At 47.0% G+C, this 25,004-nt stretch overlaps 1 protein-coding gene across 2 annotated transcripts in view; it reads left to right on the forward strand.

Annotated features, from left to right (window-relative positions):
• The window catches only part of TRPM7 (transient receptor potential cation channel subfamily M member 7), a 2,096,104-nt gene that overhangs the window by 1,123,779 nt on the left and 947,321 nt on the right, over window positions 1-25,004 (forward strand). For both annotated transcript variants that reach the window (XM_085644243.1, XM_085644244.1), the window contains exon 22: window positions 2,110-2,284. In XM_085644243.1, coding sequence (XP_085500369.1) covers window positions 2,110-2,284 — 175 coding nt within the window. The remainder of the gene's footprint in view (window positions 1-2,109; window positions 2,285-25,004) is intronic.

Below are 25,004 nucleotides of genomic sequence, written 5' to 3' on the forward strand. Positions count from 1 at the left end.
TTTTCTGCTTTACACTCCTTCCGTACTAAGCATGAAGGCTGCTCTCAACAGCTACCACTTAGAGAGCTGTCTGAGGTTGTCTAAGACCACTAAAATCACCACAAGGATTGTATGGATTGGTGCAAGGTGCCCACTTACATAAGTGTGCATCATATAGCAAGCCAGCTTCTCACACTTGACTTGAGTTTATGAAAAGAAAAATACTTTAATGGTACACATACACACACATACACATACACACAGGAAAAATACTGTACATAATATGTAGAGGATGTTTGATAGATCTACTAATGGGTAACAGTCCATTTCATAATCTGGTAGAAGTCTATTCAGACAATGTGCATTGGCCTTTGACTCGATGGGGGCTACTGCTATGAATCTTGTGGGTTCACTCTTTCCGTTCTTACAGCCTTGGTCTGCCCAAATCTGTGCGATCTTCCCACCATTTTTGGGCACAGTACCTTTCCGGCCTTTGGTGGTGAGATTGTGAAGTCGGTCTTTTCAGACAGCACCTGTGCACGTCATTCCAAGCGATACTGAGATGGGAATGAGACTGCTGTTGGTGGTGTCTGGCACACTGCCTGCACTGTGAGGACAGTGGGGTCCTTCTCTGGGATGGTCAGCATGCAATGGGTTCCTGTGCCCATAACCTGTGGTAGTCCATGACAGCACCAGCATAAGTCAGTCACAAGTGTGTTTAGGGTCACAGAGCTTGTGGTCATGGAGATATTGAAGCTTGGGTCTTCCTTGGGACAAGTCGTAAAACCCCCATCCCAAACAGGTACCCACCTGTGATCACAGAAATGACACTGTCTGATGATCTTAGACTTCCGCACTTAAGTACTTGTCAATTGTGGGGGGTGACGTATATGATAAATCGGGACAGGCATTTTTTCGGTAGGGGGAGAACTCCCTAGTTTCAGAGGAACCTTGTCTCTCCTTGCTTAACAAACACAAGGAGATGATGGATGGAGCGCTGAAACCTTTCAGACACTCACCCCCCGTCACAGATCTGGATTGAATCCATCATTGTACTTTAACTCACTTTGTCTCCTCAGTTCATACCCAGCAATATGCAAATCAGTCTTGACCCTGTGCCTCATGGGAACAGTCTAGCACAAACTGCCCAGCCAGGTCTTCCCTGAACCGGAAATATGCATCCTGGGAACTGTTTCGGGGTAACACCCTTCAGCCAGGCTAGCTTGAATACAGTGGCAAAGTGAGCAAGGGACCCACATCTAGGCATACCCTGCCAAATTACAGCGAGCAAAGCAAACACAAGGAGATGATGGATGGACTGCTGAAACCTTTCAGACACTCACCCCCAGTCACTGTGTTATTGCTGCCTCAAACGGTTTGCAGCAAAGGCTTCTAGTTCTGTGCTAAAAAACAAAATTGGGGGAAAAGAAAACCGGTTTTGTGAAAATTATGACATTTGAATGAGGTGCAAGTTGCGCTGCTCACAAAACCTCCTTGTTCCTTTGCATAAACATGACCTATTGTGCAAGCGGTTCATGGCTTGAGATTGACTACTTTGCCTTTGCCCTCAGCAGCTGAACCATTGCCCACTAAACCATATGCTCTTCTATGGGTTGATCCAAAATCGAATTACATTTCTGTCATCCAGCGGCTAAATGAGGCTACCCAGAACTACTCTGTTTATATTATTTTCATATATACATTATGTATTGTTTAAAAGAGGCTAGGAGAGGCCACTAAAACTTTTTCTTGTCCGAGACTTGTTAATGTTCAGATAGACATCCTTTCAGTGAGGTACTCCTAGCCATTCTTAATATATGGAAAATGCTTACTAATTGCTGCTTTCTTAGAATATATTGCTTATTACTCCGGCTTGTCAGCCCAGTTCTCTTTTACAGTAAATTTCATTAACATATAGTCATTGTGCAGTTTTGAAAATGAGAATGATTTGCTGTATGAGGGTGTTCAGAGTTGTACCCAACTGGTGACTTAGGATGGACAGAGCATGTTGATCTTGTGACAGAGTGCAAATCTGTATATCAGTAAGTACATTGATTGTTGTATTTTATTCCCTATATTTGTGGCATACTTTTATCTAATTTGTTTGTAATTTTATTTACATACTTGTAGGTATCAAATATGTTTTATATTGTTGTGATAATGGCTGTTGTACTTCTGAGTTTCGGAGTTCCCAGAAAGGCAATTCTGTATCCGAATGAGGAACCATCTTGGGCTTTAGCCAGGGATATTGTTTTCCAGCCATACTGGATGATCTTCGGTGAAGTCTATGCATATGAAATTGATGGTAAGAATACAAATATATGTTTTGAATTTTGAAGGCTAATTGTTTCTTTTAGAACCTAATGTGTTTTTCCTGATTAATTTACTGTTGCTATTTAACTGGTATGTGTGCCATGCATGTTTTCTGCCTTTTATCGAAACTTAACTACTCCTGTAATGGGCTTCTTAAATGGACAATAAGTTCTTATACTCGGACTGGCAGAGCATAGCTAAGCTTAAAAGGAAAAGCTGAAATTATCAGGTCAGACAAATTGTGATACCAACACAGGAGCAGTCACATGGGATCTGTGCTCTACATCTGCATCTGGTTCTTAAGATTAACGAGCTGCCATCCCCTTAGGAGTATACGGTAAAATCAGATTTTTCATTGGAATGCAGCTACATTAATCCACTGTTTTGACTTCTGTGGTTATCCCTCTTCAAGCTGATTTATTTGATCCCGTGGCCATGCTGAATAACTGAAAGATTTTTTCTGGTCACTTAATCTCCCCGTGCCTAACTTAATTTGTCCTCATGTAACTCAACTGGTGCTATGTAAAGCGCTCTGATACTCGATACCTTTGGGTCACGTTTGCACCATATAGAACTCCGTCAGATAAAAAATATGAGAAGAGTATAAGAACCTGTTCAAGGTAAGGCAGTTGAAACCTGCCAAAGGCCTTTTCTGCATCGATGGCCAGCAGCATGTATTCCCCTTGAGCACGGGTAGCCTTTTCCATGATATGCAGGATGCGCCTAGTGTTATCACTGGTTTGGCCCTTTGGAATAAAGCCTGCTTGATCAGGGTCCACTATTGAGGGCATACGTGTGTTAAGTCTGTTTGCTATGATACTTGTAAATAGTTTCAGATCTACGTTTAGGAGGGAGATAGGTCTATATCAGCTACATTGCGATTTGTGTTTGCCTGGTTTAGGGAGGACTATTATCGAGGCTGCTAACATTGAGGCAGGAATTGCCCGGGGTCCATTGAATAGGCATTGAATAGTTGCATCAAGATTGGAGCTAAGACCGGACAAAATGTTTTGTTAAAGGCTTCGGAATATACATCTGGGCCTGCTGACTTTGCAAGCTTTAGCCGGGAGATAGCTGACATGATTTCTTCCATACGGATGTCACTGTCCAGGGATTCGGATTGATCTTGAGTAAGGGGTGTTGTGTGTGACGATTGGACATATTGACCTCCAATCGCAGGGTCCAGTGATTGATCTGAATAAAGACTTGCATAAAAATCTGTAAAGGATTTTGCTATTTCCTTATCTAATACCAAGTCGCCCTCTGTCGTGCGGATTGAAGGGATGTCCTGTTCCTGCCTTTTAACCCGCAACATGTTGGCTAGGCGTCTGCCGCATTTGTCCCTCCCCCCCACGTAGTAAGAATGTTTCGAGCGAAGAGCAGAATACTCCGCCCTGTCTATATCTACATAGCTGCTAGCTGAGAGCGGATATTGGAGAGTTGTCATCACACCCGTGGGGTACCTGTACATTGGTGTATGCGTTCTAGTTCTTTGATTTGTTGTGGAAGATCTTCCCTCTTCTCCCTGCGCATTCCGTTGTCTGCCGCTGCTATCGCTATAAACTCCCCACTTAGGACTACTTTAAGCGTGTCCCATAATATAGCCGGCAAGATCTCTGGTGTAATTGTGTGTAAGATAGCCGGTGATTGCCTGCTGAATCTGCTTAGTGACCGGAGGGCAATGTAGCATAGTGTCGCGGAGGCGCCAGTGTCTAGTGTGGAGGTTTGTGGGGACCGGAAAGGACAGCAAGATGGTTACAGCCCCGTGGTCTGAGAGTGAGACTGTGAGTATTTCTAGGTCTTCTGTAAGCACCTGTATCCCTTTTGTGCCTAAGAAATAATCTAGCCTGGTGTAGGTCTTGTGTACATTGGAATAAAAGGAGTATTCCATGGAACCTGGATGGTAAATCCTCCATAGATCCATCAACCCCAGGTCTCCCAGCCATGCTCGCCCCTCGCTGGAAATGGCTCTCGTCTGTCCATGTCTCTGAGCTGATCTGTCCAGAGGGTTATCAAAGACCTGGTCAATGTCGTGGCCACCCCCACCCCCCCACCCCCACCCCCGCAGCACCAAATTATCATTGGTCTTCAGTTCCCACTCTGTTGTGGTGTGTAAGAACATCTCCTGCTCCTCGCCCTGGTAGGAGTTCGCCACCAATATTTCCACTCCAGCAGATTTAGTTGAGGATGATGAAAATAATTGCTTGGGGGAAAGCCCTAGTCCTTAGTCAAAAGCAGTTCTCTGCAAGGAGATGGGTCTCCTGCAAGAGGCAGATATCCGCTCTTGAGTTCTCAAGATATGCAAGTACTGCCCTTCTCTTAGTTGGATTATTGAGGCCTCGCACATTTAGTGTGAGGATTCTGAGAGAGGTGTCTGTCATGGGAGCCCAAGTAAAGCTGCAAGCTGCAGTGAGGCTGGCCTCGCCCAATCGAGTGTTCGTTGGTGAACCCCATATAAAGGTGAGTGCATACCCCTTAAATAAAACAAATAAACTAATAGAACATATAACTTGGAACATTTGTTTTACATTCAGTCCTTCAACAAAGTGATGTTGCATGGTCAATCCAGTGGGGTATTGTGTGTGGTAAATGGGCCCTCCGGCCGCTGCCTGACCCATATAGTCTGTGTAATGCTATAAAGTGTCCTGAGCTTCGAGACTCAGCTGATTTCGCTAGAGCTGATGGCACTGCCACCAGAGCTGCCTGCTGGCCCTTCGCAATCTCCTCCGGATCAGGCCTGTTCGTTGTCTGCCTTAGTCCCTGCCTTCTCCACATCCTGTTGGTCGCTCCTTCTGCGAGGGGCTGAGGGTGCTCCGGGCTTGGTGCTCTCCAAGTGTTTCTAGCCTCAGCACTCTACAAGTCTCTGTAAATGATCGTAGTTGGTGAAACTTCTCTTCCCAGCGAATATTCAAGCAAAACAGGTGGCCCCATGAGCAAGATATCCCGTGACTGCGTAGATGCGCTATGGCTTGGTGAAACACTCTTTGCTTCTGTAGCTTGAGAGCAGCCAGGTCCTGGAAAAGAGTTAGTCTTTGTCCTTGAAAGACGATGAGGTGCGTGTTGCATGCTTTGCGTAAGATCTCCTCTTTGACTTGGAAGTCGTGCTCGCAGACCAGAATATCTGGAGCAGTAGTTGCATTCGCTCTGGGTTTTCCCACCCTATGGGACCGGTCTGTTGAGATGTTAGTGTCCATGGGGTCACCCAGGATATGGTGGAAGAGGTCCCTGGTGTATCCGAAGATGTCATCCCCTTCTGCCTTGGCTTTCACACCCTTTATCCTTATGTTTTTCCACCTTTTTTTAAAAATTTGTTTATTCTGGTCAGCAAGCAAATGACAATACAGTTAAAGGTGCTGCAAGCGCCCACTGTTGCGGGCTATGTCCGAATATATCAAGCACTGTAAATCAACGTGAATGCAATATTCAGTTTTCATATAACACCCAAATACATTTTTACAGAACCAAAACTAACACGAACTTCGGTACAGATGGAAATCAGCAGCGCACAAACAGTACACACGTGGCAATACAGAAGTGAAGTCTACAAAGGGGGCACTACATAGCAAGTGGCACACAGCAGTGACGAACCTTAGTGGGCATCGGACCCAGGTGTGACGCGACCCACGCGGTCCCAGCCATATCCCCTACTGGCCCATTGTCCGGCCCGGCAGGGCGAAGCACCCCGCCCCTCCCACCCCCCTGTCTCAGAGCATGCACACCTAGTCCACCACCGGCAGCTGTAAAGTAGGCTAGAGCCCAGCTTGCTAGGCCAACCCCGCCCACCCCCCAGCCCCCTCAACCCATGTCGTCTGAAACTGCCCCTGCCAGGGAACGTGGAGAGTCGGGGGAACCCGCCCCCTCCCGGGTCCACTGCAGAAAGGGCTCCCAGATATCCCTCGGACGGGAAGCGGTCGGCATCATCTCCCAGTAGTATGCTAGCTGCGCATTGCCGTATGTAACATCTCTCACCCATTCCGTAAATTTGGGCACGGATTTACGGCCCCAGCGCACCGCCACTTGTCTTTTAGCATAAAGGAGCAGTAGCGCATGTAGTTTCCTGGTCTTTGGTGGGGTAGCCTGGACACAACCCAACAGCCCCAGAAGTGGCGACGGCGCGTCAGTTCTGTGAAGGATTTGATTTATGGCCGTGAAGACCTGCACCCAGTATTCCTCCAGGCGCGGGCAGCTCCATGCCACATGCAGGAAAGAGGCCCGCTCGGCCCCACACTTCCAGCAGTTGTCATCCTCCCTCAGGCCCATACGGTGCAGCGAGCGCGGCGTGCGATAATACCTGTGCAAGAACTTGAAATGAACCAGGCGCAGCCTGTAGTTAGGGGATAGTTCCTTCAGCTGCCCACAACAGAAGGCCCATTGCTCTTCAGACAAAGGGGTCTCTAGTTCCTCGTTCCACACAGTGAGCGAGGTAGGTACAACCACTGGGGCCTGCTCCTGCATACAGTTGTAGAGCCGGGACACCAGTTTTTTGGGGGAAGCTCTCGAGAGTAAGTTTTGTAATGCCTGAAGTTGTGGGGGTTCCTCCGGGAATTGCGGCCACAGCGTTTTGCAGGATTCTCGTAGCTGGTGTAGGGTAAAGAGATCACTAAAGGTCTCCTGCGAGTCCGACTCTCCTACCGTCGGAACTCCGAAGGTGCCCTCCGGGTAAATATCAGCAAAAGTGCGCAGCGTCTTTCCTCTGACCACCACAGGCCCCCCCTCTATCAAGCAGGCAGGGAAGCAAAGGGTTGCCCCTCAGGGGGGCGGCCGGTGCATACAGATGTTTTTCCACCTTAATCTATTTTCGAAGTCCTCAAGATTAGACTGCAAGTCTGTGTGCTGCTCCCGAAGGTAGAGAACCTCCTGTTGTAGCGCCTCTGTCTCCTCTACTCTGACCCCTTCTTTGTCCACCAGTTCTGCGACTCGTTCACCTAGTGCATCCATGTCCCTCTGGACCTCCTTGATGTCTTGTCAGAGATCGTGTTTCAAAGACTGAATGTCTTCCCGGAGAGTCATGAACAGCATCTCTATAAATGAACGGGTCACTGGCTCTTAGGCTGTTTGGTCAGGTCGGTCCCCCATATAATCTAATTGTGGGCCTGGTTCCCCGGGTGGACCTACCGCCTGACGGGACAACATCTTCTTGAGGGTATGATCCTTTTTGGGGCGAGCAGTCGCCATTTGGGTACGTCCCGCCGGGAGCACTGTTACTTAGTGCACGTTGTGTCCTGGGCCAGGGGACCTCATCAATGCGTGCTTCTGTATGCTGGTACGTGGGCACTAATACCCACCCTTTGGGGCTATTTATGGCTGATGCAGGAGGAACGCAGATCACCCAGTGACCCACGCAGTTGTGCTGTAGTTGCAGCTCTGTTTTGCGCTAGGAAAACAGGGCCTGACTCCTCACTCTAGCGGGCCTCCTGTAGCTTGTGGGGGGACCCCCCGCACACCTGGCCCGGTGCGGCTTGTTTGTATTCCAGCCGGTGCTCAAGCTCCCTTTGGGTCTCTCCCTGCCTCCTCTTCTGCTCCTGGGCCGGTCACGGAGGTGCTCCTCGTGATCTTCTCTTATGCCCCGATGGCGGGCTCGGGCCGATCCGCCTTTCGGTGTCAGGGGAGGGAAGAAGGGCCCGGGTCCACTTGTCTCAATTGTGCAATTCTCTCGTGTTTTGGGGCAATCTTTACTACCCTGGAGGCTTCCCGCCGAGAATTAGTTTGCTCTGCTGCTCAGGGGCCCGGCCGCGTAGACTCTTCTCGCGCTCTCCTCATGTGCACTAGAAGCGGGCTCGGGTCGATCCGTCCAGCAGAGTCGGGGAATAGGGAGGGCGCGGCTCCACCCGCTGCCGCCCATGGTCTTCGCCGTGCCCTCTGATGGTGCGCCACCCCTTCTGTGGCACTCTGCCGCGCTTTAGCGCCTGGGGAGGACCGGCCCTCCCTGCGGCTTGCAAGAAGCTTCTAGGGCGCTCGTTCTATGACCCCCACAGCACCAGGCCCCTCAGCTAAGAGAGGCCTCAGGTTCTTGGGCCCCACCTAGGCCTCTGCGTACGTTTGTTCGGCTTCGCTGCCGCTGTCGCTTGGGGCTCCGATTTGCCGGTCTCCAGTGCCTGGATGGCGCTCCCCACTCAAAGAGTCTGTGCCCCCAAGCCAAGCGACACTGCGCCCAGTGTTTGTCGATCCGGGCCTCTGGGTAGAGCCCGGGACACAGTCTGGGACAACGGCGGGCAGGAGTGACAGCGAGGCATGTCCTACCTTGGCGCCATCTTGGCCACGCCCCCAACCCCCAGGGTTGATTTATTTGAGAATCACAAACTTCCTTGGGCATTACCACTATGATTAAAATTGGCTAACAGTTCTCTTAGATTCTGTCATGATAAAATAGATGGATGGATAAAATCAAGAACTCTAGGTAGGAAATTGAAGGTTTGATAGATCCCTCCTCAAAAGACAGACTGATATCCCAAAACTTTAGAGAGACTATTATGGAGAACTTTGAGGCTAGTTACATAGAAGTTCAATAAGGCATCTTTGGAGTGCTTTTAAAGTGGCCATTAGAGACCTGTATATTGCTGAAAGAACAAAATAGTGGCATACAGGAACGCTAATTAAAGTAAAATTAGAAATTGATCTTCGACCAGCAGAGGAGAAATATAGTTTAATAGGTTCCCTTAAGAACGTTGGCGATATAGCAGCTCTTTAGGGCAGCCTAATTAGTTAGCCATGGAGACGTCTGAAAAGGCCCTGCTGTGATTGAAACAAAGGTTTTACAAACAAGACTATAGGGCCAAATCCTTATTTGCAAGAAGACTTGACGTAGCTACCACAATTTATATGATACCTAATTTTTGATCGGATCTACCAATTCTTCATATTTTGACTATCCCTAGGCATTAGAGTGGATCTATAAAATAGCCTAGCTGTGCTAGGATAGGTGGCAATGCGGTGCTTGCCTTTGGCTTTGTTCCACACCTAAAGTGAAAACGCGGATCCACATATAAATTTCACATCTGTGCCTCAATGTCAGTTTCTTTAGTTGTGCTACTTTGAACACGGATCTAGAACTCCACTCCCCTTTTTCATTGATTTTCAATTACTTTACCAAATCAAATCCAGTGTGCAAGAGAACAAGGTGGTGATCACTTCTCATCTACGGAGGTTGGGAATATCACTCTTCCATACCTCGACAACTAGTTACTGAAGAGGAGCTTACCTCAAACATGTGTAAGCCACCTCCAGATGACAGTTGCCCTGTTGGCATTGTTAGTTTTTTCCATCAACTTCTAAAAGTCACCCCTGACTCCTTCACAGTGGCTCCATTGGAGCCATCCTGGACCCAGTGTTTTTCCGACTCTTCCATCAGCCTCAACGAGTCCAGGAAGTTACGTTTATTCCAATGTTTAAACCTTTGACCTGGGTCTCAGTGAGAGCAACTTTGAGGATTCTTGGCATCCTCCATCTTGCTTGTGGACCACAAAAGTTGGCACATGCTGGCTCTACAGTGTAATTTGAAGTTTGAGCTGCACCAAAGGATTCTTTTACATACCATCCAAGTGTTGGAGGAGAGCGAAAGAGCTGCAATGGTGACTCCTGGATTTCAGTATCTAGAGTTGATGATTGTGACTGATGCATCATTGCTGGGTTGGGGGGGCAGTCTTCGGGGAGAAGTGGAAATCCGAAAACTCTGGCCTCTGGAGGAAACCTGCCACCCCATCAACTTGTTCGAGATGCAGGTTGTTAGCTTGGCAAGAAAAGCCTTTCTCCCGACCATCAGGATGAAACGTGTGCAGATCTTCTCACCAACAACATGACCTCCATGTGTTGCTGCAACAAATAGAGTGCAGTGGGGTTGTGGACCCTATGTTAGAAGTGGCTAAACACTCAGGGCATCTCACTGATCGTACTGCACCTTTAAATGCGATAGTGGACAATCTCATCCAATGTTGTGTAATGGATCACGAATGGAGACTACACTCCGAGGTGGTGCAGGGTATCTTCGTACAGTCATGACAACCCTGAGTCGATCTTTTCGCCACCACCAAGAATGCGCAGTGTTCAAAACTATCCAAATTGGAGTTGAGGTCGCAAGGCAGCTCTTGCTCAGAGATTCTTTTCATTTGAATTGGTACTCGAGACTCCTGTACCCCTTCCGGCTTATACATCTCCTGCTCAGAGTTCTAAAGAAGATCAGGAATGCCAATCATTCTAGGGGCTCCGAACTAGACTTCGGACCGTAAGCATCTGTCCTCTGATCTGGATGGCCCTTAACAAGACTTCCTGTCACAGCATCAGGACAGGGCACTTGAGCCTGCATAATCTACACCTCCATGTGTTGAGATGAAGTGGTGACAGTTGATGGCTTTCGATCTTCCTCCTGAAGTGGTTGATGTCATAATGGCGTCCAGGTGTATCTTCTCCAAAACTGTTTATGCAGGACGAAGGGAGAAGTTTGGTGCATGGTGTTCCTCCTGCAACGTTCAGTTTTTACATGTACAGTTATTTGCCATACTGTTTTTCTCTCTCTTTAACTCAATAGAGCCATTCGTTGTCAGCAGCTAAAGGTTATTTGTCTGCCAGTTTGGCTTTTTTTTTTTTTTTTTTTAGATCAACTCGATCACCTGTCTCTTTTCAATTCATCCATTGTGATGCCTTTCTTGAAAGGATTGATTCATGTGTTCCTGCCAACACCTTTTGTGATGCCATAGTGGGACCTCACTTTTCTTATGTGTACCCCATTTGAACTAATACATGGCTGTTAACTATATCTCTTGATGTTGGAAACATTTTTCATTGCAATTGCCTCAGATCGTCGCGTGAACGAACTGCAAGCTCTGTCTGTACAACAGCCGTATCCCAACTTCTTCTCCGACAAACTGGTTAGTCGGACGAAAGCTGCCCTTCTTCCGAAAATGTCATGCCCTACCCCATAGGGCAGTCTATCACCCTACGAGCTTTCTTTACCCCACCTTCATCTTCACTCAGAGTGCCCTGAGCTTCTCCATCGTCCGCACCCGGGAACATCTTTTGGTCAATCAGCTCTTTGCGGGCTGCTCCGAGGCAAAAAAGGGCAAAGTCGTACTGAAGTTGACTATCTCATGATGGATTGTGTTGTGTCTTACCAGACGTAGCCGAGTAGTTTGTTCAGTATTTCTTTATTGACTCCGAGTAGCAGGTAGTAAAAATATACATCCGTCTTTAAGCCAAGTGAATCCATTGCGTCAGCCCCACCAGGAGCAGCCTGCCTGCTCCTCAGCCCATCTCCAACTGTCACCACTCATCCACACAGGCACCCAAGCATTCCATTCATCACAGTCACACCAACATTTCAATGCCAACTCTCACTCTGGCTGAGCAGCTAGGAGGCAGCTAGCCTGGGAAGCATAAATAAATACAAACAGGAAATAACAGATTGTCTTGTGTTGTGCATCAAAATCTGTTTTGAACTGGGTACACTCATTCCACCAAATCGAAAGCTGCTACTACGGCGCTCGTGTGCGGTCTGCCAGTCTTGGACATCTGTCAGGCTACTACGTGGTCATTAGTCCTTACATTCACAAAGCATTACTGCTTGTATAATATGATAGTGACATCTAGCAGCAGATTTCTTACCTTATAATATCGTAGGCGTCGATTGAGGCAAGATGGCGAACTTGTAGTGCAGCGGTTGCCAGCTTCTACCTGAGCTCCCAATTCCTGGTGCTGATGGCGGAGAATAAAGTCAATCTAGAGTGGTGAATCTGGATTTTCTGAATGCTGGCTGGCCAGTCGTTTATCATTGACATTCAAGACCAGCAGCGCTTTGTCGGCCGGGCGGGTTTGTTTGACTGTCTCCATCTGACAAGGCTCCTGGAGAATCTGTACCAGCATTAAAGTGCCAGCCGGGTTACATTGCTGAAAATGTTGAAGCGACCAGCGACAAGACGGAGAGCTCTAGCTCCTGGGCGACAGCGAGGATAGGAGGGATATCCAGCCGGATGAAGCAGGACTGTGACAGAGGGGGTACTAGAGTTCGTAGTGAGCTCGGAGCAGCCAAAGCAGGAGGGGCTTTTATTACCCGTGGGATAGAGGCCGATGCACAGGTTATAGAAGGTGAAGAAAAAGCACGGATAACTCCACAATAATGGATTTTTTTTTCAACAGCCCCGCCGGTGTAGCCCTGTATCTTCTGGATTAAATTACCCTGCTGGGAAGAACACACGGTATAACAACGAAAATGATGCACCTCAAGGCTGCAGAGGTAAGACCTCTTGAGGTTGTTTTAATTTTAAGAGTACAATCGTATCTAAGTCAGAGGGCTGGATTATGTCGAGGGCGAGCGAAACATGGGTAGCTGGACACTTAGGAGAGACCCCCTCTCTCCTCCACCGCCCCAAGAGTGTGCATCCCTGAAAAGGCAAGAGAATATGAGCAAAGGTTGGCATTTGCTCTAAAAGAAATGGTGATGGTGAACAGTAAGGAGGGGGGGTGCAGAGCCCAATGGGACTGTGTTCAATCTGGACTTGTCCCATACTGGGATTGAAAAACTCTATTCCCTCATGAACAAATCTGAGCCCTCTGATGTGAGCCTTGGAATATGTGGTGAGTAGCCTTTCAACTCCCCGTTGAGAGCGAGTGGCGGTAGTTTCTCCACAATGCAGGGGGGCACAGTTAAATGCAAGAAGCATAAAAAACCACAGAAGGCTCAAGGAAAGCAGTGGATGCAACTACCTGAAAAATCTTTCCAGCTGATGGAAGGATTAAAATCGGATTAATCGAACCCACAATTCATGGGCTAGGCTGCGGGCCTTGGGATTTACGTCTCCGGAGAGAAGGTCCCAGAGAAAACTGGGGAGGAGTCGAACGTGTTTACATTAAAGCTTATCTTGGATACAACAAAGAACATCATGCAGAGACAAGAGCTGAGGGTCGTAGAGGCAGAGTCGCTACTAAACCGCTACAAGGGACAGTTAAAAATGTTGCTTAGGCCAGTGTTGAGATTGGGGAAAAACTTAGCACTATAGAAGAGAGAACAAAAGAGGCTGAAGCAGAAATGTGGAAGCTCAAAGGTCAGGTTGAGACTCATGATTGGCGGATATATTATGGAAGACCGAGGATTTTGAAAACTGCAAAAAGGCGAAATCTTCGATTTCTCTGAGTAAAGGAAGGGGCATGAGGCAATGATATCAGATCCTTTGTGCTTGACCTATTAAAGACTGCCTTCCCAGGACATTGAGCGGGAGAGGCCTAAACGCCCAGATCGCCAGCGCGACTTAATGGCAGCAAAAGAGGAGGTTGCGGTACAAGTGGAACGCTTGCGCTGCTTCGACAAAAAAAAAATACGCGCTTAGAGCACATGTAGAGCTTGATAAATCTGGGGCGTTGTTGGCATGGCTAGATAACCCAGCGCATAGAAGGACGGTCATCTTGGAACTAGAGAAGCTTGTTATACGCAGAAGGGGATAAATGGCCTGTTCTTGGATTATTATGATGATTTATACTAAATCAAAGTGGCCCCTGATGAAGTGGGTATTCAGGAGTTTCTGGAGACGGCGAATCTCCCAAGTGCTAGATCGTGAAAGAGAGGAGCTACTGGGCCAGGACATTACCCTGGGGGAAGTCCGAGGTGCGATAAAGCATATGGCCCGGAAGAAAACCCCTGGTGTGGATGGCCTGCCGGTGGAATTCTATTGCGCATATATTGACCTGCTGGCCCCTAGGTTAGTGACGTTATATAATAGTGCAAGGAAAGAGTGCCTTTTGCCTGCCACCACTCGAGAGGTGATAATTATACCGTTGCTAAGACCGGGTAAATCTCCCCATGACAGGACCGCCCATCGCCCATTGTCAATGCTGACCATGGATTGTAAGATCTTGAGTCGAATCCTGGTGGCCCAACTGCTCCCCTTTATGGTCCACTTAATACATACGGATCAAGCGGGATTTATACCCAAACAGAATACGGCTCAAAATGTTCGGCGCCTCGTTACTATTCTAGAGGTAGATACTTACTGCAAAGCGTTTGCTGCCATATTGGCAATAGATATTGATAGCTTAGAATGGTCGTATTTGTTCCAAGTCATGCGAAGGTTTGGGTTAGGGGACGGCTTTGTAGGTTGGACATCTCTGTTGTGTAAACAGGCTACAGCGAGGGTAAAGACTGGAGTGATGATATCGAATGCTTGTTCAGTGGGTCGCGGGACGAGGTAGGGTTGTCCTCTTTCTCCTGTGCTGTTTGCCCTGGCCATGGAGCCGCTGGCGGCACGGGCTAGGACGGGCTTGCATTATCCAGGGTTAAGGGTACAAGAGCGAATTTATCATATCGCATTATATGCTGATGATCTTCTTTTATTCTTGGCGGACGTGGACGGTGCATTCCACGGCGCGAAGACTCTATTGGACGATTTTGGTACGATCGCCGGTCTGAAGGTCAGTTGGACAAAGACTTGCCTGTTCCCGGCAGAGGCGCGCAGTATGTGGGCCGAGAGTATACGCAGGGGGTACGCTGGGAGCGACAGTGTTTGACATACCTCGGCACTCGCATTTACTATACCCAAACTGACTTATTAGAGGTTAACGTGGGCAGGGCCATTAGAGCGCGTAAGGGATGTATTGACTTTTGGGGCTCACTCCCTCTCTCGGTAGCTGATGGTAGTGCTCCCCAGACTGCTGTATTATTTCAGAACACTCCCGGTTTGGATCCCGGCGTCGGTTTATAAGCAACTCCAGTTGATGGTGGTTGGGTTTCTTTGGGCTTGGAGACGACGGAGAGTAGCTCTCAATACGCTAATGAAGCCGTGGTCGGAGGGGGGCTGGCAGCCTCTGATTTCGAGTCATATTATTGGGCGGTGCAGCTGCAGTGGCTTACTCAGGCGGTGGCACGATCGTTCCGCACTGATGAGGATGGTCGGGGATCTCACCGACATAGGCAGATACTTTACAAATTGCTTCTGCGGCTGCCTCTCCCAGGCTCTTCGCTGACTCGAGAGATGGGGACGTTTAAGCTTTGCTGGAATAGGAGTCACAGGCGCGCGCAGATAGTGTCCATATGCCCCTGAAATACCGCTGGTTGTATGTAATGCTCTACCACATGGCGGCAACTGGGCGGCGTTGGAGGACTGGGCATACAGAGGATTGAGCACCATAGGAGACCTATATGCGGATGGCTCCGGGATACCATATGATGTATTACAAGACAGATATGAACTGGCTTGGGGGGAATTATCTACTACACGTAGCGCTAGTGGCGGCCATCCAGGCACATTAGAAAAGGGGACTTGAGGAACCGCCCACCTCCATAGTTTGCCGATATGTGGTCCTAGCTGCTGGCACCCTCAAGGCAGTTACTTGTTTATATCGCCGAGTGACAAATGAGCGGCGGACCCCTCTGGTAACGCTTCGTCAGCGGTGGGAAGTGGACCTAGGCGATGAAATTCCTGAGAAGGTGTGGGCGGGACTGGTGGAGCGCACATGGAAAAACACTCGGAACGCACGTTTCCAGCTAGTACATTTCTTTATTCTTCATCGGGCATATCTTACACCTGAAAAAATTCATGAAATATTTTAATGTGACCTCAGCAGCCTGCCTGTGCTGCAGTATAATAGGGGCGGACTTCTGCCACATGATGTGGAATTGCCCTCAACTTGATACATTCTGGGAAGACATGGTTGCTGTTTTGCATGATGTTACAGACAGGGACATGGAATCCACCATAGGCCTTTGTTTGTTGCATTGGTTCCCCCACACCTTTAAGAATAAAATAACCAGTAAATGTATAGATATGGGTCTTTTACTGGCAAAAAGGGAAATAACAGCCCACTGGAAGGCCACGAGGGGCCCTAGTTTTCAGAGGTGGCGTACTGATTTTATTAAATTGGGCGCAATGTGAGGGTACTGCACGACTGCAACTGGCAGCCCGTGCGAACAGCGATAAAGCAATGGAACTGGCTTGGGAGGCGCTAATACAATTGTTGCAAACACCACCTACTGACACTGATGACGACTCGAGTACGCCAGGGTTGGAGACTCCTCCCTGAGGAACTACCCCTCCTTAAGGGGATGGGTACTATAGTTTCTCACCTGACACTCCATAGATTGGCTTTCTGGAAAACTGTGGTGGGTGCATTTACTATTGACACAACTGTGGCTCGTAGTTTAACTTTGTTTCCAAATCTTTGTTGTGCCATCAGGGATGGGGAAGGGATAAGTGGAAGGGAATGGATTTGCATTTCGAGTTATTGGCTACACTGAGAAATGAATATCTGCAACCATTTGATGGAGAGGGAGACTATATCTCTGGAAATTCTGATAAATGTTATGGCGACTTGGGGATAATCAGATGGTTGTGCACAATGTCTTTTGTAGCATCTAATAAATTAGGCGGAAGCGGGTGGTTTCCGCCAGAACTTGGTTCATTTTAGCACCTTGATGTTGAGTGTACAGATATGCTTGACTTAAATTGCAGTTTTGTGTTTGTTTCAATAAAATAATACAAATATGTAAAAAAAAAAAAAACGCATTCCCAGAACTTGTGTCTTGGAACTGGGAGATCGAAGTACAAAATGTACATAGATTACCCACTCATGCACAGGATTCGAATTCTCCTGGAGGGTCAACTGACAGCAGACCTCGAGCAGTCTTGGTATACTTAGGGAATTTCATGCTCCGGCCAAGTATTTTCGAGAAGGCTCGACCAGATGCCCAACGAAATTTTAAAGATTTTTCATTTTTTCTTCGTCCTGATTTTGGACATGCTACGGTTGATCGAAGGTGGAGGTTGAGGCTACTTATAAAGCCTTTTCAAGAGGCTGGAGGCGAAGTGTTTCTGTTGGCTCCAGCTCGACTGAAACGCATTGTTAAGGGTCAAACCCTTAACCTCAGAAATACAGAATATTTTATCAGTCTGGGCCCACAACACTAGTTCCCTTCAAATAGCTTAATAGCATGACCATAGCTTAAGATAAGGATTGATGTAATCTCCTGTACATAATGGCTGGTATATTTATGATATTGATTATGGTGAATGAGGCGGGGGATATCTGCATGCGAAGAGGCCGTAGGATAATTTGTGTTTTCATGCTTCTGCCATAAAATGTTTAATTATTATCATGGTGGGGTGCTTGGATAAAGAGCTCAAGGGAGGGGCCTGGCAGAAGGCATGTGCGGGAACCAACTGACAGGTCCTGGGAGACCTGTCTGCCTCCAACGGTATGCAGGGGAAGGGGGGGTAGGAAGGGTAAACTAGGTGTGGAAAGGATAGGAGGGGGGTGGGCTTGGGTTAGAGGGTGTTGGACACGGTTTGGTTTTTCAATGGGAAGGAGGGAAAGCAGGGAGCTAATTTCTAATCTGAGAAGGGATACTAAGATATATTGCTTGATAAATGTAGGAACAGATAAGTTTCCAGAAATTGTGGCTGTCTGGTAGATTATTCTAAAAAGGATTAGGCAGGATAATTGAATGGTCGGTTGAAAGTGTAACAAGCAGTGGGTAAATACAGAGGCTAGCGCTGGATTTAAAAGCCCTTAATGCGGACCTTTATAGTCTGCAATAAACACTCATAGAGCGTTCACACACGAAGATGTTGTTGACATTGGGTTAAAAATTAATTGCCAATGCCATCCAAGATACTAAAGCTAAAGGGGTAGCAATTTTAGCTCAGAGAGGAGAGGGTGATTGTGTACGCTGTAAAGTGGATAGATTTGGGCAGTGGGCTATTGTGAAGTGGCGATATGGTAAAGGCTCTTTTACTCTATGCACAATTTATGGAGCGGTTCTTGACGATCCTGGTATACTGGACTTTCTCTCACTAGAATTGCCACTTTGGCTGGCTCCTAATATCATGTTTGGAGATCTTTAATCTTAATGGATCATTATGTATCCAGACACAAATATCGAGCAGCTATGTTGGACGGAAGCCACAGGTGTTTAAAGCTCTTAAAATTCTTAAGAGGGAAATAGATCTGGCAGATGTTTGGGAGGAGTTAGGCATCCGATCCAGGCTTTACTTACTATTCGGCTCCTCACCAGACTTTTGCCAGGTTGGATTATTTTTTTATATCATTAGAATGGTTAAGGAATGCTAAAATCAAATGTTACCCTAAAGTGAGTTCAGACCATAATCCGCTAGTGATGGAATTGGCTATGGATGAGATTACCAGGAATGTTACTAGGAGGGACCTTTGAGAGAGCCGTGGTGGTAGACCCTAACTACAGAGCCCATATGAACATTTGGATCCCTGAATTTCTTGATTTAAATGGGGGGGGGGGGTGGGGAGTACTACTCTGGGAGTTTTGTGGGATGCCTTTAAGGCATGAATAAGAGGAGAAACCTTAAGGTATTGTCTGAAGTGGCAAAAACAAGAGAAATTACAGACAGAAGAACTATATCAAAACCTCACTAAAGCAGAAAACCTCCTAATCTCAGAAATAAAACAAGGGGGGAGCTAATGTCGAGGCCGCCCAACAACAGATAGCTAGGGTTAAAGCTGAAATCAATGAAATTCGGTCTGAAAAACTGGCGAAAAATTCATCGCTAAAAGACAAGAATGCTATGAGTTTAATGAAAGTGTTGGCCTCCTATTAGCAATCTGCACTTCACAGAAGGTAGCTGTAGCACATATAAAGGAAATTAAAGATATGGGTGGTAAAATAGTTTCGGATCCTGGGGATATACGGGAAGTATTCCGCGATTAGTGTGTACATGTTTATCATGCTCAACCACAAGAGAATGCGTATAGCATTGAGCATGTGTTGGCCTCAATACCTGCTGAAAGATAATCACAAGTAGAACAAGACATGTTAGAAGCAGGGTTTACTGTTGAGGAATTAAGGGCATCTCTCAAAGATTTACCCTCCGGGAAAGCCTGTGGGACTGATAAAATTCCATTGGAATTTTATAAACCATTTTGCTCAGTCCTAGTCCCATATATGATCGAACTCTTTGCTCAGGTGCAGAAGGGAGGCATAGCTTCTGAATCCTGGATGAGTGTCAATATTTTTCTTTCTTTTTTATTAAAAGGTAAGACACTGACTGATCCAGGATCATATCGCCCCATTACACTGATCAAAAGCGATATGAAGCTCCACTCCAAAATGCTTGCCTCCTGGATGAGTCAAATTATAGCTACGTTTTTATTTTTTTCAACTTTATTTATAAATTGTTGGCAGTACATAGGTAATCATTGTAGTGATCAATAACAGAAGACAGTACATATCTAATGTGGTTGCATTATTGGCACTTGATACACATTATAGGACAACAGGCCACACAAAATTTGATTCAAACTTATGCATGCAGTGTGGCAAGGCAAAATTCATATTTCCTGATAACTACGTGGTACAAGGGGCATATGTTGATCACCCTTATTGCGTTCTGAAGGTGTCATGAATTAAGACCAAGTGAACCGTAGATTGTCTTTGGGGGAAAGTAGAATCTGCTTTTATGGTTGCCCCCACTTTTTGCATGGTGCTATGCTGTTTCGGACTAGTCTTACTGGGATCCTGCTACTCAGGACCCCATTGGTCCTAAATTGGTATGGTATGTACTTAGGTACATCCCATATTGGACACTGGTGTACGCTTATCAGTCCCGAGTATATGGTACTGAGGTCTTAGGTACTCCAGGGATCCCCCATGGGCTGAAGCATGTATTATGCCACCCATGGAGGATCACTCAAACTGTAACTACAGGCCTGCTATTGCAGCCTGTGTAAGCTGGTGCTAGCACCACTTAATACAGATATAGGTTTCCCTCTATCTGAGGTCACTGCAGTTAAAACCTATAAGTCAGCCCTAAAGCAGTCCTTTCAGTCCTGAAGGCAGCTGTTCGGTTCTAAGTTTGAGGGTGCCTCTACATGAGCAGGACACCCCTACAACCTTTGTAGTCCATTCTCCCAGGTTGTAAGTGCATTAGTCATTATGATACATAGATTGGCCATGCACCATTACGGGATGACCATCTCTAAGCTTGCTGTAACAATCCCTGTCATGTTTGGTATAAAACATGTTGGAATCATTCACCCACACCATACACGGTGTGGGAGGAATGATTCCATGCACTGTAAAGCTCCTCCGGGAGGCCCTCGGTGCTCCCGGTACCAGTCTTCCAGAACCGGACAGCAAGCTATGGCAGCTGACGGCCAGAGACATGTTTCTGCTGCTGAGCCAAGCTCGAGCAGGGGAAGGCAGAACAATAGGTATCCTGTCACAGGGCTGTGTGACCACCTCCCAGACAGGGTTTAGTGTATTGGGACCAGGTGGGAGCGCTTGCCAGAGCCACTCAGTCTGCTTGAGGGGCACATTTGGTGCCCTCCTTGCATAGTGCAGTTCAAACCAGCTCAGTTAGCCGTTGTCTCCCACCCTGGTGCGAAACTGGACAAAGGACATGGGAGTATCCTCCCCACTGTCAACCCCCTTCCCCTGGGAGGGAACCTTGAATCGTCCCAATCCTTTCCTTAGGGTACTTAAGGGCTTATCTGTAGGTGGGTCAATATTCATTTCAAACACCACTTCTTCGACCATCTGGGCACTCTGGACTTGGCTGGTCACCAAGATTGGAACTAGGAAGACTCCTGCTGCTCCTGGTCTCGTCGCCTTGCTCATCTGCTGCAACATCGATGCTCCATACAGGAACCTTCCAAGGCCTGTGGACATCCAAGACACCTGAAGGAATCTCCCTTGAAGTGAAGAAGTCACTTCCTTACATCTACAGGCACTGCAATGGAGCTGATCGATCTGCTGTTCTGAGCTCCCATGGGAACACAGGTGGTGGTTCTTCACATCCCTCGAGGCCTGCCCTATACTCTCACCAAGTTTAAGGTCAGTATCCCTCATCGGAGCCGCAGGAACCGAAACCCTGTGCATCGCGCCGACTTGCTGTTGCAAAGGCTTGTTGGTTTCATTCTCCAGTATTCAATCTTACATAGATTCACATGCTTGTATCTTCCCCGTCGTCATGGTGGGAGTCTCACGGTAACAGAATGACCACAGCAGTACTAGAAAATACTGCATAGCAAAATCCCATAGGGAATCGTATTATTTGGTAACCAAACCTCATCATTATTTGGTCCAAAACTCAGCCAATCGACTGCCAGCCCTGACATCACACTCCCCAGCAGAGCTATCCTACCTCAGATTTCCAACCTCCTTCGTGTGAGGAGGAGTCTCCCTGAGCCTTGCTCAGTTTTGTTCCTGTGTGAACTTTTGACCTCTTGTTCAACTGGAAGTCCTTTCTGTTTACTGGATTTGAGGTACTGTGCTTCATATTTTTGCCTACTATGGCTGAAAGCTCTAAAAAGAGGCTCTTCAGTTCCTGCAGATCGTGTGGAAAACCTAGGCTGTTTTCTGAAGACCCCCACAAGGACTGCTTGTATCGTTTACACCCTAAACATGTGCCCAAACTCTGTAAACATTGCAGAACCTTATCTGCGAAAATCCTGCGTGACAGGGAGGCACGGCTACTGTTATGGCTTCAAAAGAAGGTCACTTCAGATTCTGACTCTGAAGAGGAATCTAGATCATCTAAAAAGAGGAAATCTTCTGCTTCTGAGGAAAAGATAGAGCTTAAAAAGCAGAAGACAAAAGGCAAAGAGGCTTCTTCGTCTTCACTTCCTCGTACTCCTCTTAAAAAATCTACAGAGTCCAGAGAAGTTTCTTCAGCTCCGTCGACGAAAATTGGGGCGTCACCGGCTTTGATTTCAATAAAACAGTCGACGACGACTCCGTCGACGACTACCATATCGACGACAGCTGCGTCGACGGCGACAACTAAGACATTGTCGTCGAAGAAAGGCCCGTCGACGATCCCGCCGACGGGGAGGGCGGTCTCGACCTCATCGACGACTCCATCGATAGCGACGACGAGTCTGTCGACAATGACTTCGTCGACGACCTTCTCGTCGACGATATTTCATCTTGCCACGTTGACGAAAACTCCGCCGACAGGAGCTCCGTCGACGGCATCCTTTAAGTCTCCCAAGGCAAAGACAATTTAATTAAAATCTATTCCATCGTCGACGGGCTCTTCGGCGATTAAGAAATCTTCAGATTTTACGGCCTGGACAAAGATTTCTCTGCTTCCTCCATCTAATGCTGGAATTACAGTCCGAAGATGAAGAGTCATCAGGAGTGGCATATAGTCAGTCTCAACTTCAAATAAAGAGCCAGGAGACTGACGATGAGGAATATCAGGAGGTTCAGGAAGTCTTCTCTTTCCAGGATCGTCCTGCACAAGATTCAAGGAGGTATGAGTCATTTCAGCAGTCCTATGACTACGAAAAGGCGGAGGAACCTCAGTCTGATTGGAGAGAGGACACTATCTCAGTGCCAATTTCCCTAGTAACAGATTTACGGCTTATGATAGATGATTGTTATCGTCGCTTTCCTGACGCAAACACTAAAATTTCTAAAACTTCAGATAAGCCTGCTCAAGTTCAACCACCTTATTCCTCTCCCAAGAGTTCAACTCAGAAAATTCAATCTCCCCCTATTGTGACAATTAGAGATGATTTAGAGGAAAGTGACGCGGATCACCCGGAAGAAGGAGAACTTCTAAAGGATTCTCAGGTTGGGGATGAATGGGACCAATACATCCTTCCAACTACTCCATCTCCTTCACCGGCGAATTCTCCACCACAAGACATTGGAGGTTTCCATGATATCATGGAAAAAGCGTCAAGAAGATTTGAGCTTCCGCTTCCAGTACAAGAAGCTGAGTGTTTCCTTTATGATTTCAAAGAGGATTCACGGAAATCCATTAGATCTATTCCAATTATCGCTCACATTTGGGATGAAGGATTAAAAATAATGAGGAACCCGGCTTCGGTAGCTGCCTCAGTTCCCCGGATAGAAAAGAAATATAGAGCACCAGAATCTTCTCCGGCTTGTTTAATTGGACATCCGCGTCCGGAGTCTGTAGTGATGCAAGCCGCTCAAAGGCACTCCAAAAATCCGGTTTCCACATCTGCAGTTCCCCCGGATAAAGAAGGGATGTGAATGGATGGTGCGGGGAAGCGTTTTGCTGTGATGGCAGAGTCTTCCATAAAGGCCTCGAATGCGTTAGCCCTCATCAGCAGATATAATAGGCAGATGTGGTCTGATATAGCACCTTTACTAGCTCATCTGCCAGAGGATAAGAAAGAGGAAGCGGCTGCTATTTTACAGGATGGGGTTCGGGCGGCCTCGGAATCCATAGACATTGCAATGGATTTGTCTTCAGTGGCGTTCAGGCAAATGGCAGGTGCAGTGGCCCTACGAAGGCAAGGATGGCTTAAAGCCACTTCTTTTAGACCAGAAGTGCAAGCGAAAATTGTGGACATGCCGTTTGACGGAGAGAACCTATTTGGAAAACATGTGGATGATGCCCTCCAAAGCATCAAAACTGACACAGATACAGCGCGTGCGTTGGGATCCCTTCAGCAGGGCAGGTTCCAGTCCTTTCGGAGGAGAGGATCCAGAGGACAATTTATGCAAAGATCTTCTTTCCAATCCAATAGATATGAGCCGTACAATCAGCAGGGATATCGACAGTTTTCAAGTAATCAACAATTTCGTTCATCAAACACTTACTAACAGTCCGGACTTTGATCATCTACGAGAGGCAAATCGCAACAATCCAATAGACAGTGACTCTGTCGAGGCACCCGCCACATGTTCAAACATCAGAAATCATTACTTGTCCTCCTTTTATCCGGCTTGGCTGTCGATAACAACAGACAGATGGGTTTTGGATGTGATTCAACATGGCCATACCCTGGAGTTCATACAATAGCCCCCAAATCATCCTCCTATACACAGGAGACAAGAACATCTTTCAGCCCTCAAGGCAGAAATTTCATCTCTACTACAAAAGGAAGCAATAGAAGAAGTTCCGCGCCTTCAACGAGGAAAAGGCCTTTATTCGCATTTCTTCCTAATAAAGAAAAAAGACACATCAAAATGGAGGCAGGTAATGGACCTGAGAGGTTTGAACAAATTCATCCAAAAAAAATCATTTCGAATGTTCTCCCTTAAAGAAATACTCCTTTTGATCGGCAAAGGAGATTATTTGGCATCCCTGGACCTCTTAGATGCTTATTTTCATGTCCCAATTCATATCAATCACAGAAAAGTTCTTCGTTTCATGGTGGCGGGGTGCCATTATCAATTCAAAGTATTGCCTTTCGGTCTAAAGTCGGCGCCAAGAATCTTTACAAAGTGTATGGCGCCAGTAGCAGCACATCTAAGACTTCAAGGTCACCAAATTTTCCCTTATCTAGACGATTGGCTCATAAAAGGTGGTTTGTTCAGAGAAACCCAACATTCTCTACAAGTGTGCATGAACCTTTTCAATCATCTAGGTCTGAGAGTCAACCTAGAAAAATCACATCTCATGCCATCGCAGTCCCTTCAATTTCTGGGAGCTATAATTTGCACAAAGAAGGCGAAGGCTTATCCTTCAGAGGAATGTATTCAAAAAATCATAAAGCTGACGTCACATTTGCAGATAAAAAAGTCAGTTTCAGTGAGAACCTACAAATCATTGTTGGGGATGATGTCCTCTTGTATCCCCCTACTTCCCAATTGCAGACTTCACATGAGGCCTATTCAAGAACTGCTAGACAAGCAATGGATTCAGCCTCAGGGATCCTTCGAAGATCGGATAGTTATCTCTCCTCCGATCCTAAAGGCCCTGTCATGGTGGAAGATCAGAGATCATTTAGCGGAAGGACTGACTTTCGAACCACAGAACTACAGTTTTGTGATGATGACGGAC

This window comes from Triturus cristatus, chromosome 3_1 (genome assembly GCF_964204655.1).
Source record: "Triturus cristatus chromosome 3_1, aTriCri1.1, whole genome shotgun sequence".
NCBI lineage: Eukaryota > Metazoa > Chordata > Amphibia > Caudata > Salamandridae > Triturus > Triturus cristatus.